General features: G+C 51.3%; 1 protein-coding gene and 1 pseudogene across 1 annotated transcript; both read left to right on the forward strand.

Annotated features, from left to right (window-relative positions):
- Nucleotides 1–8019: 8019 nt before the first annotated feature.
- On the forward strand, nt 8020–9234 carry LOC120691932 (LOB domain-containing protein 1-like). Its single transcript, XM_039975136.1, has 2 exons — nt 8020–8506; nt 8612–9234. Exons 1-2 carry the CDS (start codon nt 8180–8182, stop codon nt 8981–8983), a joined length of 699 nt encoding a protein of 232 aa, XP_039831070.1. The 5' UTR covers nt 8020–8179; the 3' UTR covers nt 8984–9234.
- Nucleotides 9235–17595: 8361 nt separating this feature from the next.
- On the forward strand, nt 17596–20823 carry LOC120693355 (annotated as a pseudogene).
- The last annotated feature ends 35 nt before the right edge of the window (nt 20824–20858 follow it).

Here is a 20858-nt window from a genome sequence, read left to right on the forward strand (position 1 = left end):
GACGAGTTCTGCAAGAATCAGTTGCACCGGTTGAACCGGTGAGCCAGCACCGGTCTATCTGGTAGGGCTCGAATGCACCGGTGTCCCTGCACCGGAGCAATATGCAGTGCTGGTGCCCACAATCAAGTGGCACCGGATGCACCGGTAGTGTCAAGATGATGCACTAGTGCAAGCACCATATCATGCATCAAAGAGCATGTCAAGTGGTCTGGACGAAGTTCTTCAGCACCGGTTGAACCGGTGGTACACCGAAAGAAGCACCGGTGTAATTTCGGGAGAGTTGCAAGAAAGAGAAGCTGCACCGGATGAACTGGGGACTGGACACCGGTCTATCCGATGACACCACGTCAGCTGTCAGAGACCCAACGGCTACCCCATGGCGCAGAGTGACCGGATGCACCGGTGCTATACCTTCGGATACACAGGTGCATGCGCAGAAAGTTAAGTAACGGCTCTAAACGGCTACTTCGACTTGGAGGCCTATATATATATATGCCATCCCCCAGCTATTTAAAACTTGCTGGAGTTCAAGAAAGTCACAAACACACCCAAGAACATCTCCAAGCCATCCAAGAACTTAGCACTCATATCCTTAGCCCTTAGCATATTTTGAGAGTGTTGTGTAAATATTAGCTCTTAGTGAGTGAGATTGCAAGGCCTTGTACCTTTGTGCTGTGGTTTCTGAGTGAACCAAAAGAAGATTTCGGTGCGCCGGCACCTTGGAGCTTTGAAGGCTCGCCGGCACGTCATCGACCCTCCGACTTGGTATGGAGTGGCGACGACAACTTTGTGCGGGGGATGTGGAGACCCCCATTCTTTATGGAGAAGCTACTTAGTGGAACACGTGGCCAAAGTGATCGTGATAGTGTTCATGGAAGAGACTTGGTGGCCGAGTAGCAATATTCTTAGTGAGTGCTACAACAACGTGGATGTAGGTGTGTTTTTGTGGCTAACCGAACCACGGGATAAACACCCGCGTTAAGAGTTTGTTTTTTCCTATCCCTCTCTTTAAGCTTCCGCATTTCATACTAGAAATTTGTGTCTTTATTTTCATAGAGTAGTTTCTTGATAGGAAAGGCTATAGGTTTGTCGATACCCTGCAACTGGGGTACCCACTCCTACTGTGCCAAGACTCGCGTAGTTATCCGTAACTACGCCCTAAGGAGCTGAGCAGCCGGACCCCTGGGGTCCGACTCCATCTCACCGGACCATCGGTCCCGGACCCGCTTCCCGCTCGGGGACGGGTCCGGTGTCACCACGTGTCCTAGAGGTGGAAATGCTCAGTACCTGTGGCCGCGGACCCGGACCCCCGCAGGTGGGTCCGGGACCTCCACGTGCCATCCAGACTCCCGCAGATGGGTTCGGGACCTCCACGTGCCTATCCGGACCCCCGTGAGCTCTCGGCTCAGCTAGCTGATAGGGAGGGGTCCGGAGCCACCACGTGTCACGCAGACGCGGGCACGGGCGCAAGCCTTCCGCTGGAAGCTCCCTCACCCACCCGCATTAAGTGCGAGTGGTCGAGGCAGGCTCTGCTTCCTCTGGGCACGGGGCAGCTTTTGTCAGTCCACACTGTGGATCGCCAGTTACCGAGGCGGCTCGTCAGTTACCAAGACAAGCATTAAATACTCAGCGCCGTACGCATGGACGACGAGTCATGATGACCAGCTACTGACTGGAGCAACAGTGCACGCTGCTATAGTGGACTAAGTCAGTAGTTCGGCGCTTCATCATGACCTCGACGCGCGGCTGCAGAGGCTAGACTCTACTCTGACAGGACAGCTCAAGACCATCCCTGGTCAGAAGCTACGCATGGTAGCCGACGACAAGATCTCGGATCTGAGGCATTGAAGGCCAAAGTGTAGTTTATAATACATCGCCGGGTCCACATGTCGACATTTGGCACGCCAGGTAGGGGCATTTAGCTGGTCGCAGTTCATCTCTTCCTCGTCTCCATGGTTCGTGTGGACGACGTGGAGATGACAGAGGGTGTGGCATCATCCGCGCCACACGCATCTCGCCTTCCTGCTCCAAGGGCAACCGTGCCTATGGAGCAACCACCGTCGGCGACGGCGCGCGCTGCTCGCCGGCAAGAGTCAGGGCGCCCATCAAGGGCCCCCTCACAAGCTGCGAGCGGCAGAGTGACAAATCCCAGCTCGCAGCATACCTCACTCATGTGAGGAAGCCCGCTCCGGCGGAAAGCCGACTCCGGTCGCACCAAGCCCGCTCCGGCGGAAAGCCCACTCCGGTCGCACTAAGCCGACTCTGGTGGCTCTCTCCGACGTTAAGCCGACTCCGGTCGCACCCCCGACTCTACATCTCTGTAAGTCCTACCCTTAGAGGCCCAGCAGGGAATAAAATATTTTCCTTTGTAACTAGGTAGTACTTCCGTGTGGTCCAGTCCGGTGAGCCTCCCCCGTGGAGGGGTCCGGACCTCTGCAAACCAGGTTCAGGGAAGCGTACTCACCCTCCGGGGAGGTCCGGAGCCGTGTAGCCGCTTAGCCTGGTTCCGTACCCTAAGCCTGCATGCTCTACCTCCCTAGGGCGAGTACCGTAGTACCTAAGACTGGGGGCCCGGAGGTCCGGACAGCTCCGGCCTCATAAACCCGTGTTCTGGCTTACATCGCACATCTCATTTACATCTAGTTATAAAGGAAAAGTTTATTCTCAGTTCGCCTCTAAGGATGTTACATTCCAATTTCAATCTACGCATTCTATTTGCGCTAACCCCCACGTGGCTTCTTACTCTTGTGCGGTGATTGTGGTCCGAATTGAGTTGGCTAGTTAGTGACTTAGCTCGAGACCCCTCATGGAAGAGAGGGGTTCGGACCCCTGGGAACCTGCAGGTTCAGGGAAGCGCACTCATTCTCCGGGGAGGTCCGGAGCCGTGTAGCCGCTTAGCCTGGTTCCGTACCCTAAGCCTGCACGCACCACCTCCTGTGAATGAGTGCCGTAGTACCTAGGACTGGGAACCTGGAGGTCCGGACTTTCTCTTAACCTAAAGGCCGGCCCCTTGAGCTCCGTTCACTGAACCTAGCTGTCTATCTCAAAGGATTACAGCCAACAGGATTTGGGACCCGTGGGCACGCTACTAAGCATCTACCTTGAGTCATGTGCAGGTCCAAACGTGATGATGCAGCAGGTGACCCAAAGGATGGACGACGCAGGACAAGACCCTTGCGGCGCGCACCGCTGGGCGCCAGAAGCAGCCAAGTTGCTCACAGTAGTGGCCCCACCTGCGGGTTCGTTGCCTTTCTCGAGGCGGGCCCGGGGGCCTCTGTCGGTACCCTGCAACTGGGGTACCCACTCCTACTGTGCCAAAACTCGCGTAGTTATCCGTAACTACGCCCTAAGGAGCTGAGCAGCCGGACCCCTGGGGTCCGACTCCATCTCACCGGACCAACGGTCCCGGACCCGCTTCCCGCTCGGGGACGGGTCCGGTGTCACCACGTGTTCTAGAGGTGGAAATGCTCAGTACCTATGGCCGCGGACCCGGACCCCCGCAGGTGGGTCCGGGACCTCCACGTGCCATCCGGACTCCCGCAGATGGGTCCGGGACCTCCACGTGCCTATCCGGACCCCCGTGAGCTCTCGGCTCAGCTAGCTGATAGGGAGGGGTCCGGAGCCGCCACGTGTCACGCAGACGCGGGCGTGGGCGCAAGCCTTCCGTTGGAAGCTCCCTCACCCACCCGCATTAAGTGCGAGTGGTCGAGGCAGGCTCTGCTGCCTCTGGGCACGGGGCAGCTTTTGTCAGTCCACACTGTGGATCGCCAGTTACCGAGGCGGCTCGTCAGTTACCAAGACAAGCATTAAATACTCAGCGTTGTGCGCATGGGCGACGAGTCATGATGACCAGCTACTGACTGGAGCAACAGTGCACGCTGTTATAGTGGACTGAGTCAGTAGTTCGGCGCTTCATCATGACCTCGACGCGCGGCTGCAGAGGCTAGACTCTACTCTGACAGGACAGCTCAAGACCATCCCTGGTCAGAAGCTACGCACGGAAGCCGACGACAAGATCTCGGATCTGAGGCATTGAAGGCCAAAGTGTAGTTTATAATACATCGCCGGGTCCACATATCGGGGCCCCGCTCAGTGTACGTGCTCCCCTTGGACATATAAAAGGGAGAGCACGCCCGCTAGAACACAGATTGACGGGGAGGCTCTCCGGACACACAAGTTCTCGCGAACTCTCTCACTCTCGTGGGAGGGCAATACAACACACAGTGGACGTAGGGTATTACGCTCCGGCGGCTCGAACCACTCTAAATCTTGTTGTGTTCATCGTGTTCTTGAGTGAGATCTAACTGGGACTAGCTAACCCCCGAGTACACACCCTCTGGGCTAGGGCGGGTGCCTTCCGCCACCCGGCTGTGGTTTGCAGCACCACGACAAGGTTGCTAAACTTTTTTAGGATAGGAGTTTCACACTAGAACAACCATAGTTGCACATCTAGATAGTATGCTTAGTTTAATTTTGTGTAAATAGTTGGAGTCTTAGGTCTAAGATTTTAGTTTATTTAATTCATCTTCTCTACTTCTTAGTCTAGAGCGCACCAGTCGTTTCAAATGGCAGCCAACGCAGCCGAGTTTTTCTTTTAACCGGCGGGTCTTTATATTCTAATCAAAGTGAAAGGACGCATGCTTAGATGTTTATTATTCCGCTGTGAAAAGTGATCTGATGATGCAACTAGCTTTAGCATTGATGGGGCATTGGAAAGCCTGCACGAGGACCACATGACAGGATCGTCCTGACCTCACACCTTTGGACCTGGTGCTGGTGGGCACCGCGTGTCTGCTGAATCGTTCCGGACATGCTCGTGTCCACGGCATCAGTGGCGGAGCCACCATTACGGCTTTTAGGCAAGATCCAGATCATACTATTAACAACAGAGGTAGCGTAAAACAAGAAGTATGATGGATCTAAGGAATATAGAAAAAATAGAGGAGAACAAGGAATTAGCTTTCAGAGGACAGATTACTTGAGTAAGAAGTAACAATTTATACAAATTGTTCGATACCCTTCCTCCTCGTATGCACTCAATATTTTAATCAGCAACTCTCTTGCATTTATATGGGTTGGGCTTGATACGTGCACGCAGGCACATCTAGCGAACCCATTTGCTGTCGCCAAAACTAACACTAGGATTCCTGGTGCGGCGACCCATAGTAGTAGATACTTCCTCCGGTTCGTGGGCGCTGACAATATCCCACGTTCTCAACTCCGGTAGGGGATCGTGACGATGTGATGGCGCCCCCCCCCGAAACGCTAGGATGACGGTCCTCTACTGCCGAGAGTCGCGAGACTCAGATTGGGCCATTGAAGCACTGGGCGAGAGGACTTCGTGATCTTGTCGGCCATCCGGTTGAGTGGGCTATTGCCTCTTGAGAGGTTCAGCCTAGCCCCAGCCCAACATTGCGTCTTCTTGCCACTAGATGCCGTTGGCGACTTTGGCAGTTCATCACCCCCACGCCCCCCCCCCCCCCCCGCCTGCAGTCCCGCTCAGGCACTCACGTCGACGCGTTGTTGTCATTGCGCGATGGCGCTTCGCGTCCGTCCGTCTTGCAACCCCGCATCGACACCCACCAGCCGCGTCAGTGGATCCCGTGCACCACTGCCGCGGGCGCCTGCAACCGGGCAGCAAGCATCGGCACCTCACTTTGGCTGTGCAAAAAAATTAACGTAGAACTCCGCCCTAGGTCATTTCTTGGGCTGGCTTCGCCACTGCGCGGCATTATGATCGTTCCGCGAGTTGGTTGATGGAGAACGGATCGCGATGGTGGACGTGGAAATCTTGTTCCAAAACTGGAGAGCAGCACAACGCATGAGGTGGACTGAAGACTCGGTTTAGACCTAACCAACAACGGCAGCTGTAGATTAGGCCATCCCTGTCGGAATTTCCACATGACAGACAACTGAGAGCGCACTATAAAAAAACGGGAGCATATCATTAGAGCTGAAATTCCTTTGAAGATTAGGTTTCTTAGTATCTTGTTAATACCATTAGAAGTTTAGAGCTGACTTGTAGAGACCATGTGCCCTTTGGAGTAGATGATCTCTTTTTTTTCATCACTTGACGCGCGGTACACAATGGGACCCTAAGGCGACCGTAAGTCCACATACAACAAGGAGCTGTTTTGAATAACCGGTAGCGTTTCCCTTTCTTCGTTCTCGTCATGATCAGTGCTCAGCTCCTCGGAGCAGGCCAGTTCAACTGGGCCGGCCGGGTGGAAAAAGAATATTGATGAAAAATTCGCATATGTGGAAACACGTCAGCCTCACTTTGTATACATCTATGATGCACTATAGACTATAGAGAATCTAGCGAGCACATGATTTGCGTACATCTTTTCCTAGCCAATACTTACTATATTATTAACATGTCCATCAGGAAGAAATGCATGCTAAGAGCAGCACAACAGATCCTGGCAAACGCCAACAAGCCGATGAGGATCGGAGGAACGACCCCTTCAAAAGCTTGAAGAAATGTTGACTAGCAGCTAGCTCTGATGCAGATTGCCTAACGCATGCCGCCCTCGCTCGCCATGCATGCGGCATGCGTGGTGCGGCCTGCAGCTAGCCTTGAAACGAACGGCTCTTCTATCTCCCTTCTTGATTCCCATTTCCGAAAATATCTAGCTGCAACGATCGAGCGCGAGCTCAAGCGCTGCTGAATGTTCAAAACGATTTGATATGAGGTTTTGGAAGAGACCGGAAAACGGATGCCGAATAGTCGCTGTCCCGTGCCGAACGAGTGCGCCTACTACGCTGTGAGCCGGTGACCGCCGCGTCAGGTAGTTTGCAATCTAGCGAGCGGCCAAGTCCGCGTCGGTCAACTGCATCGCCGGACGCTAGTGGGAAAAGTCCTGCTCTCGAAGCAGACCTTTGACATGTGCTGGATTTGCTTGCAGCTGGCTTGCTATCATGCTATCGATGGATCAAATGCAACTCCAACAAAGCTGGAAGCTCACATGCATGCGTGATCTCAGAAAATCATGCCAGGAACTAAGGATGGAGTGGCTCATCATCTGTTGATGCTAATGAACTTCAATTGTGGTGGTAATCAGCTGTACAAGCGCATCGTTATGGCCAGTGTATATCATTATCCTAACATAAGTGGGAGATGCTATGTATTATTCAGAGTAGTTCAGGATGACCAGCAGTACTTGGTACTAAATGCATGGACTGAAAGCTTTTGAGCTAGGCTTCCCGGCCGGCCTGGGAAACACCAGCATTGCGATTGCATACACGCAAGGACGGTATGGATACACCCATGAACACAGTCCTGGCACGCCTGTGGGGGTCGACTCCATCATTATTACCTAACGTGCAGGTCGTGCTGCGCTTGATTTCCATGGCCACACCACACCGTCTGACTTGCATACTACCAGCAGTACTTTATGGACGATATCCAAACAGATGGTGGAGCATGCTCATGTTTTGCATGACTTGTGAGACGATGGCGACTAGCTATAGACACCATATATGTTGACGAATCATGAACGATCCTCTCTCTCTTTTTTTTTTGGCAATATAATTCTTGTGTTCGTTCCAGGTCTTGGTTTTGGACTGGCACTTCTACGGGCTCGGCTTCAGGGTCACCTCTTCTGGAAATACGGCATTGGAAGATTCATACAAGAGACAAAAACATTTCGAAATCACTCGTACGTTGTTCTCAGTTTTGTAAACTAGCATACACGTACGATGATCTGACTAGTATGCATGTATTGGGAGTAATCTATGCACGAAGAAGGCATGCATGATCGAGCGACATGCGCCGTGGTGAGACTAGCTAGAGCAACTGCTACGTCTAACCATCCCTCCTAGACTTCAAAACCTGCCGAACTTGGCCAAGCACAGCACGGACGTTTACTACTAGTAAAACCGCAACTGAATTGATGTTGACCTCATCGTCAGCATTGTGTACTGCTGCAGTAGTGCTCTGCTGCATCTGCATCGTCGGTCGACCGATCTGCGCTATATAGTCCACGAAGAAAAGGCCTCTCTCGAACGAGAGAGCGAGCAAGGGGAAAATCTAGCTAGCGGGGCACGTCCCGGCCAGTCGATCCCTCTCTCTATATATAGCACCACCAAATTTAACTTCTGATTTACCAGCAGATCATTATTCCACCACGTACACGTACCCTAGCTAGCTAACACTAGCTGCTGCCACCGCTCGGTCATGGACTACGGCAGCGGGAGCACGGGCACGGGCACCACGGCGACGCCGCCGCCGCCGCCGCAGCAGCAGTATAGTAGCTGCCGCTCCGTTTCGCCGCCGTCGCGGGTGTCGTCGTGCTCGCCGCCGCCTGCTCCTCCCCCCGCCGTGCAGGTGGTGGGCAACGCGCCGCCGACCGTGGTGCTGAGCCCGTGCGCGGCGTGCAAGATCCTCCGCCGCCGCTGCGCCGACGGCTGCGTGCTGGCTCCCTACTTCCCGCCGACCGAGCCGGCCAAGTTCACCACCGCGCACCGCGTCTTCGGCGCCAGCAACATCATCAAGCTCCTCCAGGTAACGCGCGCGTCTCGTCGCGACACGTACTACTTCTACTTCTCCAGGTAATGTGATCGATGTGCTGATCGACGCGGGCGCGCGGCGTTACTGGGGGATGCGCAGGACCTGCCGGAGAGCTCGCGCGCGGACGCGGTGAGCAGCATGGTGTACGAGGCGGAGGCGCGGCTGCGGGACCCCGTGTACGGGTGCGCGGGGGCGGTGTGCCGGCTGCAGAAGCAGGCCAACGAGCTCAAGGTGCAGCTGGCCCGGGCGCAGGCCGACCTGCTCAACGCGCAGGCGCAGCACGCCAACCTGCTCGCGCTCGTCTGCGTCGAGATGGCGAACCGCCGCGACAGCCACCACCACCAGCAGCACCCGTCGCCGCCGCTGGTGGACGGCGGCGGCGACTTCGGCGCGGCGGCGTACCACGCGTTTTACGACTCGGACCTGGACTCGGCGACGTGGCCGGATCACGAAGCCCAGCTCTGGACCTGATCTGATCGGCAGCCGATAGGCCTTATCAGTGGCTCCGGTGATACAAGTACTTGGATAATAACACACATACGTGCTGCAAGTCTGCAACCGTGTAGTTAGTTTCAAAAAAAAAAATCTGCAACCGTGTAGCTCGGAACGGTAACGTTTCTCTGGTTGTTTGCATGCTGGCTGCTGCAAGACGCATAGTAGCCGGCCGAAATTATGGCTGTACGACTATAGTACTTCGTCAATACGATTAATTTGCTCTTGAATCCATGCAGTACCTGCCGATGTTGTTGGCGAAATGAAAAAAAATTGTTTTTGTTACGAACTTGCGATCATACAAACAAGCGTACTCTTACAGAAGTACTCCCCCATCATGAGGGCGTGAGGCGACGCAGACATGCAGTTACGTATGACGGTTTGAGCTGCCTTTTGCTAGCAGCTAGTTGGTAGCAGCTGTGTTTATTACTAGAAGGTCATCGCCTATTTTGCGCTATTGCTAGACGAACTGATTTTAGGCGATCGCCGGCTGAATGGACCTCGAACGAACGGTCATGTGCGGATCGGATACGCGAGGCAGCTGACCAGCTCCGTGCAGTTTGACTACGTCTACTACTATACTGATGATGCTAGCTCAACCCGGCCTGTCTGCATGATCACACGTAGTCTTGCAAATCAAAAACAGCTAGAGTTGGCAATCTGAAGAACATTGCGAAATTCATAAAGCTAAACACAGACTAATATCTAGTATATATATACCACTCTACGAGCTGATGCTCTGTTACTGTGATAGTGTGATAGCTAGATCATAATTTCGTGGACAATGCCCGCGTGTTGGTGTTGCTTTGCGTGGAACATGCCCCGCGCCCATCGCCACCAGGGTCGATACAGGTGTACAAAGGAGCGAGCAGAACGCACTGAGCACACACGCGTGAAAGGATCGGGTGCTCTGGCCTAAGAGGGGGAGGAGGTGAATTAGACATTCTAAAAACTTAGATCTATGACTCCAACTAGTTTGCACAAAATTTAAGCTAAAACAAGCTATCTAGATGTGCAACTATGGTTGATCTAGTGTGAAACCCCTATCCCAAAAGAGTTTAGCAACATATAGCCTTTCCTATCAAGAAACTACTCTATGAAAGTAAAGGCACACAAATTGCTAGTATGAAATGCGGAAGCTTAAAGAGCGGGATAGGAGATAGCAAACTCTTGACGCGGGTGTTTATCCCGTGGTTCGGTTAGCCACAAAGGCACACCTACATCCACGTTGTTGTAGCACTCACTAAGAGTATTGCTACTCGGCCACCAAGTCTCTTCCGTGAACACAATCACGGTCACCTTGGCCCCGGGTTCCACTAAGGAGCTTCTCCACAAAGTATGGGGGTCTCCACGTCCCCCGCACAAAGATGTCGTCGCCGCTCCACACCAATTCGGAGGGTCGATGACGTTGCCGGCGAGCTTCACGCTCCAAGGTGCCGGCGCACCAAGCTCTTGTTTTGGTTCGCTAATGAACCACAGCACAAAGACTCGAAGCCTTGCAATCTCACTCACTAAGAGCTAATCCTTTACACAACACTCTCAAAGTGTACTAAGGGGTAAGGATATGAACACTAAGCTCTTGGATGGCTTGGAGTGGTTCTTAGGTGTGTATGTGACTTCCTTGGACTCCAGCAAGCTTCAAATGACCGGGTGATGCCATATATATAGGCCACCAAGTCTTGTAGCCGTTGCTCCAACGGTCAGCAGAAATCTGCGCATCATCGGATGAACCGATGCCTCTGGCAGGGGTAGCGTCGGTTCATCCGGTCACTCTAAGACCCGAAGTAGCCGTTGAACTCCTGACAGCTGACACAGTGATCATCGGTTGAACCGATGCTTGACCGTCGGTTAAACCGGTCACTCACAGGTCACAGCACTCCGTTGGCCTTCTTCTCTTCTGCTGACGTCATTACACCGATGGTATGCACCGATACTTCACCGGTTCAACCGGTGCTGAAGTATCTTTTCCTGGGCGCTTGACATTGTCTCTGGAACATAGTATGCCCAATGCACCGATGCCCCTTTTTGAACCATCGGTTCATCCGGTGCCTATAAGCTGACTTAGCTTTGATTCCCTTCTGCACCAAAATACCATGGCGTCGGTTCTTCCGACAACCATCGGATGCACTGATGCTTATGCGTCGGTTCTTCCGGTGCTACCGACCGAAGAGCCTAACTTTTTCTATCTTTTCTTTGTCATCACTTGAATCTAAAAGCTTGAGAATGGTCATCTTAACAATCATATTAGTCCCAATGATTGCGTTGTCAATCGATCACCAAAATCACTCAAAATGGCATAAATGATGCCATGTTCGTTTCAACGCGCAACAGTAGAGCAGGGGCTGGAGCTACGCATGCATGACGACCCCATGGCCATGGGTCGGTCAGTCACTCTCGCAATAATCGCAGACGACACCAAAAGAAGGCCGCCTAACTCTATCTCCAAAACGTACTTGTTGCATTGGACACAGTTTGGACTGACAGGGAGGCGGCCGGCCGTCTCATTAACGGTTTCCAACAATATGTTATCAAAAAAAAAAACGGTTTCCAACAATCAGGTCTCTCGCATGCCAACCATGTGAGGTGAGCTGGCTGTTAGACGAGACGTCGTCTGAGTCTGACGCGCGCGCGGTCATCGTCGGACGGCGAAGGGGGAGACTAATTTAGTCGACCGTACGGAAGGGGTACGTACGGTCGATTTCCGACCGCTACATTTCTTTTTCATTTTTAGTAATTTTTTTGAAAAAAAATTCAAGAAAAAATAAAAAAGTTGAAGAAAAATTTCTGGAGAGCGGAAAAAAAATTCAAGGGCGAATGGAGAGCAGCAGAAATTTTTTTAAAAAAATTGGCGACCACAAAGATTTTTCAAAGAAAAAATTAGGGGAGAAGGAAACTTTCAAAGAAAAAATTTGGAAGGCTGTACGGAAACAAATTAAAAAATCTCATGAGAAAAACTTTTACATCAAAAAAAATATCAGGTAAAAAATTGAAAAAAAAGAAAAAAAACATGCCGGTGCGCAGGAGGCGGCGCTGCCCCGTCGCCGCCGCCTCCCCGCCACCGCCACCCCGCCGTGGAGCCCGTTGCCGCCACCGCCACTCGAGGAGCTCAGCCCCAGGGGAGCCCGCTGCCGCCGTCGCCGCTCGCGAAGGTCTGCCCCGGGGAGGCCCGCCGCCGCACAACTGATTCGCCACCATGGAGCCTGGCCCCATGGAGCTTCAGCAGCTACAACATCGCCGCGCCGTGCCTACCCGCCGCCGGCGCGCCGCGCCGCGCCTCCCTGCTGCCGGTCTTCCGCGCCGCTCGCCAAGGAGGGCGGAGCTCGCACGACCAGATCCGGATCTGAGAGAAGAAGAAAGAGAGAGAAGATAGAGAAGGGAACGGGATTTGGGAAAGGGAAAGAGAGCGCGGGGCTGGGAGGGGTATTCACGTGGGTGTGGGCTCCACCACGTGGGTCAGCGCGTCGACCACGAGTTCTCGTGTGGACGGTCGACCGGAAAACCAGCATTGCGGACAGCGAAGTACATGTTCCAGCGAATCGCTGAACAGCATCTGTCCGCGGCGTGCGATTAACCGCTCTGAAGTACATGTTCCAGCGAATGTGTCATGAGCATCGCCCAGAATTTAAACACACTTTACGAGCACAACAGTAATACCATTACATAGGCACGTCCAACACACGAGATTATATTACTGTTATCGCCAGAATTTGACCAGGATTGGTAGGCCAAATGTCAGAAGAAGCCCACGGTAAAGGAGCCCACTTAGCCAGGCTTATATCATAAGTTTGGCCAAATACAATGATAATTGGGCACTCAAGGGTCAAGCTGAGATGGGGTCACGGGCCTAATTCATATTGAAGCCCAGTCTATTCACGAAGCTGGATTGCAGAAAGAGACTGCACTCGTTGACACCTCCGACGTGCTACATGCGGCCATCAGCCGATCCCAGTCGACGTCTGCGTGGGAGGTCTGCCTCGCCCGACCCCACAGCAGGGGTTCCCGATGCTGCTGGAATCACGTCAAGATACGTTAGGAGTCGATGGGGATTGCCGAAACAATAAGATCTGCCACGATTGTTTCGGCTGATATCTGGAAGCTTCATGAAGATCTAGATTGACGGAAGGCAGGAGTCCAGATTTAGTTAGTTATTTAGATATTATATTTTGTTTCCTTTTGTTAGTTAGAGTTTGCCTTACGGGTCAAGTTATCTAAACTATAAATATATACCTATTCATTTAATGAAAAAGAAGAACGTCATCACGTCTCGCAACAATAATTCTCGGCGCACCGCCACCCCTAATCCTAGGGTTTCATCCAAGTAAGCGCCACGCTGCCCTGATCACTTCTTGCGATCAAGGCAGCATTGTTCTTGCTTTTACCTTGGTATTACTCGTACTGAAGTGTTTTTTATGGCGAGTAGTGCTAGTTATCCTGATGTTCGTAGCATGACCTTTAGTAGATTTATCATGCTTTTGTTGTTCATCATCTACGAATATCATGTTATCTCTGCGTGATCATGTATTAATCTTACGCTAATTCTCGTTGCATAGAGTTAGTCGCTTAGAGATAACACTATGCTTCTTTTCTATCTAATAGATCTAATCTATTATGGTTTGTTCTTATACTTAAGAATCGGCTTAATATCTATTAGGTTAGGTCTTGCAAACGGGTTGGACGATCCGGTGACGTATTAGATGTTTTGCCTTGATCTTAATAGTGATTGATCCGGGAATCGGCTTTCGCTTATTCTTAGGCCTCTATTCTGGTTAAGGTTTGGTTATCTATTACGCTCGTTAGGCCTAACTACGTGTAGGATGTTCCGATCTAGCAGTGAAGCTTTTACCGTCGTGGATTGGATTAGCTAGATCTAATTGAAGCAGTTTTTGCAGTTATTTGCTTTATCTATTAATATCCGGATATGCAGATCTAATCTGACACCGGGACTCGATCGGCTCTTTAAAGCCGATGCAAGAGTCATCCCGGGGAGCCGACCACGGCTCGGACTAATGTTTACACGTGTTTGTGCATGCAGGCAAATCGTCGAAAACACGTTTGCACCTTCCTGATCGGGTATAGGTCAGGTGGCACGCCCTGCATCTCCGGAAGCGTCGGCGTGTGCCAGGATCTGGGCCGTTGACCGAGGGACCGGTGCCAGCCAGCGCCCCGGCAGCCTCCCGGCTCTTCGTGTTGCCTGTCGCTACTCGCCGGTGGGTTTTGACCGACAACAATTACAAAGCGGTTCAAAGTTTAATACAACAAGTCTTCAGATTTTTTGCAGCGGAAATTCTACTACTAGCACTCCATACATAACGTAAAATAAGAAGGTAACACTATATGCCGATAGTGCCCTTCACATAGCTACCGGCCATCTACTCCTCACCCGCACCTCCGTCCGCGGGGTAGAAGTAGCCGAACACGGCCTCCGGCTGCGCATCACCTGCAACAATTTTAACGATAGCACCATGAGTACAAAAGGTACTCGCAGGGCTTATCCAATATGGGTATATACTATCCCGACCTCAAGGAGAATGCATTTGGTTAGTAGCAAGGATAGGGTACGGTATTTAACTTTTGCATAAAAGCATCTAACTTTGATCAAGTTGTAATAAGCAAAAGACAGAGCATCTATGATCTCTAAAGCATGCATCAAACAATTACATAAGTAAAGTGTTCATAAATCATAAACTCAATCTTCCATGAACTTCCTCGATAACTCTACGTTAAAGTCAAAGTACAAGAGCATGCTCAATGTCCGAGAGCGCGTCTATTGCAATAAATCAAAAACCCTGCAGGGGTGTACAACTTTTCCCACACGAGAACAAGACCAATGACCATACCCACGGCCAAGGATAAGTGTTGATTCATGCCTCAACCTTTCACACAAACACAACCGACTATGAGCGAACGGTCGAGAAGGACAAGTGCACCGAAAACGCCGATCACACTCCATCACAACTCGCACCGAATCCGATCAAGGCAAGGTGTGACTTATGCTAGTTGGCTTACTGTCTCATTTTATAGTATGTGGTTTGTACGAAAAGGTGCTCAAGTATCAAAGCGATTACGCATCGGTCCTTAATCAACTCAAGCAAGACTAACTATGTGAGCTCCATCCCAACATGGCACTATCATACTTGTCCAAGTCCGAATCATCTTTCATATTTGCTCAACTTTTATCCATTCTTGACTAATCATGTAAATTAATCAAACATCCTATAGCTCGCGAGTAGTGGTGACCTTGCCACCTCTCGTCTTGTACCGTAGCTAAGCATGGCTAAACATATAGTTCGTGACACCTATTCAAGCATACTCATCTAAGGATGATATCCTAATCAAGGTTGATAATGCATCAGATAGGTTCTACGCAATCAATGATATATATATAATAACTCATGCGCAAACGAGACACATATACTTCATTGATCTAAAATAGGGTGTAAGAAATGCTTAAGGGTCTGCCTTGAGTCTCAAAAGAAGCGTCGTCTCCCACGGGTTCCGGCTCACCCTCCTCTAGCTCCGGTGTCACGGTCTCTACATGAATGCAAATGATGTTTGAGAAATGATCATGCTATGAATGCGTGCAATGATTGCTAATGATAGGAGAATGCATGCTTTAACAAGGCTAAACTGTGGTATAGAGACTGGACATAAGGTACAAAGGTGGGTGGTACATGAATTAGTGAAAGGGTGCTGAACAGGTAATTGCGGACCGTCCGGGTTAGGGAAGCGGACCGTCCGGTCTGAACAGCGGACCGAGTGGTGGACTGTCCGCCAGTCAGTCGCGGACCGTGTTGGGTGGAAAATATGCTCTCTGACTAAATCGCGGACCGTCCGCGTGGGTTGAGCGGACTGTCCGCCTTTCAAATGTTGAAAGGCCAGAACTCGTGTAGAGGCTCTGTTGCATTTGGTCATGAGCTGGCGGACTGTCCGGCCATGTCGGGCGGATCGTCCGCGACACAGCCGAGGCTCACCGGCGAGTTCGTCGCCGGCGATTCCGGCCACGGGTTGGGGTGGGGTTTGTTCCTAGAGGTGCTTGGGAGTCTAGGGAGTTCACTTTGATAATTAAATCACACATGCATTAGGGTTTCGAAGCTCTAGGTCATCAATGGTGATTTGTGCTCTATGTGTGTTCTTGGCTTCGAATCCTAGGGCAATGCGGATGGATCGGGGAGGGGAAACACTCACCGGCGTCGAGTGGGTCACCGGTAAGGGCTTCAAGTCGTCGGGAAAGGCTTGGAGTAGCTCGGGGTCGTCCTCCTTGCTTAGGCTTGAGGAAGAGGATGAAGTAGAGGAAGAAGCTTGTTGGGGAAGCTCCTCCCCAAGGAAGAAGAGGAGATCGGGGTGGTGCAGCTCGTAGGCGTCGTTCTCCGGCGTTCTCCGGTGATGCTCCGGCGAGGTAGGGCTTCAATGGCAAGAGTGGAGGAAGGGGAGCTCCTCCATGGCTTTGCTAGAGAGAGAGGGTGTTTGGGGAGAGTGAGAGGGAGAGAGAGAGCAGAGGGGTGCTGGGGAGATGGAGAGCTCGGGCTGACGAGTGGACCCGAGGGTGGGACGTGGCGCCTAGACTCTGCGCGCGTGACACGCATCGGAGATGCGCTAGCGGACCGTCCGCGAGTAAGGTGCGGACTGTTCGCGGGTAGGGTGACGTGGCAGTGGATTCGATGTGCCCGAGGTGAACCGTGGTCGGCCACGTGGCATAGTCGCGGACCGTCCGCCGTATAGGGGCGGACTGTCCGCCACTACCAAACAGTGGATTAGCCTAAGGTTTAAGTCTCTCCTTAATTGCGAGCTAATTATACTTAATGCTTTAAGATGCACATGATGACATGTTTAACTAGTTAATCAACATAAGGCTGTTACAGTTTTGGGGCTCATGCGATCAGATATTCAGATATACCTTACTCCTCTTCGCCAAAGAAAAAAAGCATATGAATATCTCCTTTGAGAAATTCATGTTGGATAAATATCTAAGGAACATGTAAATATAATTGGATCAAGATGAAACTTTTTTGTAGACATAAAAAAAAACTAGGGACTATCCGATATCAACAGGTCGTAGTTCAGGATCACTTTTTTCCTATTTCAGAAGCCAAGAGCCCAAGAGTTGAAGCCTGTTAGGTGATTTGACAGGCCTTGTTGCAAAGAACTCCGACCACATAGATCAGGCCATCAACCGCCACGATCCATCAATTGGGTGATAGAACTGTGCCTTTTCAAGGCATAAATTCTTCCTGGCCAAGTGTTTTTCCCCTGACGCAAGAACGGAAAAGGGGTGGGCACCATCGTCTGGGCGCCCGGGCGGATGCCGGCATCTTCCCTTTTCCATCAGCTGGAGGATACGTTACATAAAGGCAATCGGTGACGTTCGTAAGCTTCCCACCGCACAGCTCGTTTCGATGTAGACCTGCCCATTTCTAGGTTCTTTGCAAATCTGTCCTCCTGGAACTTCAGTTTAGCACCTCAAGGATATGTAAATCCGTTTTTGCCTATTCTGAGAGTGCATATTGTTCAACGCAGGTAGAATGGGATTTCACATTTATAAGAGGGTATTTACGTCAGAAGTTTATAAGGATTAAAAATTGCTCCTTGGCTATGTCCATTGCCTTCTTCAACCACCAAAGGACATAAGAACGCGAAAAACAGGCAAAAGCTCTTCCTCCCCCTCCCTCCCACCATCAGACTTGCTTATCTTGACATTACTTCTGCCATGGTTCACATCAAGGAATTGTATCCTCCCTAAAGTTTTATGCTGACACTGCTTCCTGCCCATTTTTTTGTTTTCTGTATCTTTTAAAAAAAATGTTTGTGTTTTCTGTATGATTTTGGGCACACCTTGACTTCAATCTTGTGCAAAGTCGGATCGTCATGCCTATGTCCATGGAAGAGGTATAATGACAAAAGGAGCAGAAAAATGAAGCTTCGGCATTCCTGCGTTGAATTATGAACTGACCAAGCTCGATTCTTGTGTTACAGTATGAAATAGGCCTCAGCTACACCATCATGAAGATGGAGCAGGAAAACACAAACAGCAAGGAGGGCGTAGAGGTACTGCAGCCAGAATCACCCCGATTCCGACACGCGTGTCGGACACGATATGTGTCGGACACGGCGATTCGTCATTTTCCTAAAAATAGCGACACTGCGATACGTAAGATAAAATAAAATAAAAATAAAAAAATAGCAATCAACAGCACAAAAAGCAAAGTAAAATATGCTCCTTTCTCTCTTCCTATTTCTCCTCACCTCATTTTCTCTTCCCCGGCTCTCTCCTCCTTTACTCATTTTCTCCTCCCCTGCTCTGCTCTCTCCCTCTCCGCCGCGTGCCCCTCCCTCTCCCGTGGCGGCGTGCCCCCCTCCCTCTCCCTTCCCTCTCCCGCGCCCCTCCCTATCCCTTCCCTCTCCGGTGCGCGGCAGGGCAGCGGCCGTGGCAGGGCCAAGGTGCCGGCGGCGCCATGGGTGGAGGAGACGGAAACGGCGAGGAGGCAGGGGCGGAAAGCGGCCGTGGGCGCGGCGGAAAGCAGCCGTGGGCGCGGCGGAGGTGGAGGAAGCCGGCGGATCCCAACCTGCCCGCCTCCTCACGGCGGCGGCGGCGGAGGCCCGCGCGGCGGGCGCAGCATGACGGCACGGCACGGCGGAGGACACGGGGAGGCGGCGGCCTGAAGGGAGGCGGCGGTGTGTCGATTCGTGGAGGCGCGGCAAGCTGGCTCCCGGCAGCGCCGGCGTCGAGCTAGGGGAGGAGGCGAGGAGCGACGGCGGCGCGCGGAACATAGAGGAGGCGGCAGCTCGAGCGCTTATTGGGCCGGGCCGTGTCAGCGACGCGTCGGCGAGGTGTCGGAAATTGAAAATATTTTTTTAGATGTTTAATCCGCCGATACTCCTTCGATACGTATCGGAGACGTATCGGGGACGTATCGGTGTCGGACACGGTGTCCGACACCGACACGTGACTTCAGTGAAGTGTCGGGTAACAGAGACTGCAGTAGGTCCCATTTGAGGATGAGAAGCTTGGCAAGGGCCAACTCACCTCAAATGTCTATCATCTGCAGAGGTTGGAATTTATTTTAATTTTATCATCTACTTCTACTTGTTACTCTAGGTATACTTGGTGACCTTCACAAGTATTTCACGGTTAGCAAAGGTTTTTAAATTCAGAAACATGATTGTTAAGGCTTTATTTATAGATTTATGAATTACTTATTTTATGTACTACTCTTAAGTTTCTATGAACATTGTAAGACTGCCTTCCTTGGCAGGCATAACTGAATAGCTAGATGTCTGGGAAAAAAAACTAGGACAATAATTTTGGCCTGTTCAACATAGCTTCTTGTTCAACAATTACAACTAAATTATGTGCAGCAAAATTCCATCCTGGATGAAGGGCTTTGCTCCTGCCACTGCTCTCACGGTGCATGAGGATTCTTGGTGTGCGTTTCCAAAGAGCAGAACAGGTTAGCAATGGTCAGTTTAAAGCAGTCTGCAATGTAATGTTCAGTCCATGAGAATGTACGCTAAACTTGTTCTACTGTGCTTTGATGTATACTGTGAACTCCATCATCTCTGATGCTCACTAGTGATCAAGGTATTCGGAAGTGTTTCTCAAACCTTGACACTACATTGATAGCTGAATACTTCAGAACTAACTTGGTTGTCTTCATCATTTGTCGCCAGTGCCCACTTTTCAGCAAATGCTCATTGACCATCGACACCATAAACAGACCCGACAACGGCTGTTCCGAAAATGTTAGTACACTGAAATCATAATAATGCTTCAAAATCAGTCTTTCAGACAAAGTAAGAATACCAGGATATACTAATAAGAGAGTACTACTATACATCAGGCGCATAATCTGAACAGTGAACAATTAGCTGCGAGAGAAGTTGAGGTCATCGACATCGCATCTATATCCCGAGATTACTGGAGCAAGGTGATCAGTGCTCCAAATGTCGACCTGACAGCCTTCAAGTCGCAAAGAACAGAGCGAGGCCCTCTTCTGAAGGGATGGATGGTCTGCAGTCATGCAGACTTTTCCTCAACTAGTATGTTCAGAAGCTAGTGCTGCCATCGTCAAGAGACAAATCAGAAATCACATTACGCATGATGTTTGCTGTAGGATTCATGCCGTCCAGTCATGACCACATACAAGCTGGTGATCATGGATGCCCCAATCTGGGGCTTGGGCGAACGGCTCGAAGACTGCATCATTGCGGTACGCTCTGAATGTGCACAAGTTCAGAGCCTTTTTACTTCTTCTGGATTCAGAAGTCCAGAGCTAATAATGCAGCGTGCTTCGTCCATGCAGGGGGAGAGGGCGCTATTCTTGGCATGCCACCGGCTGTGCTTCGCGTGGATCGACGAGTGGTACGGCATGACCGTGGAGCAGATACGGGAGATGGAGCGGCAGACGGACATGCTGCTGAAGAAGGTCGGTGTCTCTAGGCCCTTATTCATCCGTTTGTCTGCCACAAATCTAATGTTGCTCGAGCGGAGCTTCTGAACATTGCCGGACTCTGACTGAATAATCTAATGCGTTGCTGCATTGCAGACGCTGAAAAAGCCTGGGAAGGCCGGGAGCAAGCACGAGGGCAAGAGGAAGACGCTCAAAGACGAGATCGCGGTGGTGGGGAGCTGCACGTAGTGCTAGTTCGGGTGATGGGCCATTTGATTCTGGTTCCCGTAGGCCTGATGGCATTGTCGCCTGAAGAAATGTAGAAAAAGTCTGCCAGGGCCCAGGGGACGGGGACGATTAGTTGTGGGTAGAATCTGGTGTACGCGTGTACATATCCATCCACCGACGATGCTGTATATATACACTCAGGGCATTCATGATCTGCACAAACCTAAAGTATCGAATGCTTA

The sequence above is a fragment of the Panicum virgatum genome, chromosome 9N (assembly GCF_016808335.1).
Source record: "Panicum virgatum strain AP13 chromosome 9N, P.virgatum_v5, whole genome shotgun sequence".
NCBI classification, from domain to species: Eukaryota; Viridiplantae; Streptophyta; class Magnoliopsida; order Poales; family Poaceae; genus Panicum; species Panicum virgatum.

Excerpts from the sequence above, each read along its gene's own strand:
- LOC120691932 (XM_039975136.1), top strand. The coding sequence starts at position 8,180 with ATGGACTACGGCAGCGGGAGCACGGGCACGGGCACCACGGCGACGCCG. Across the intron at positions 8,507-8,611 it reads ACATCATCAAGCTCCTCCAG|GACCTGCCGGAGAGCTCGCG; the intron begins GTAACGCGCGCG and ends GGGGATGCGCAG.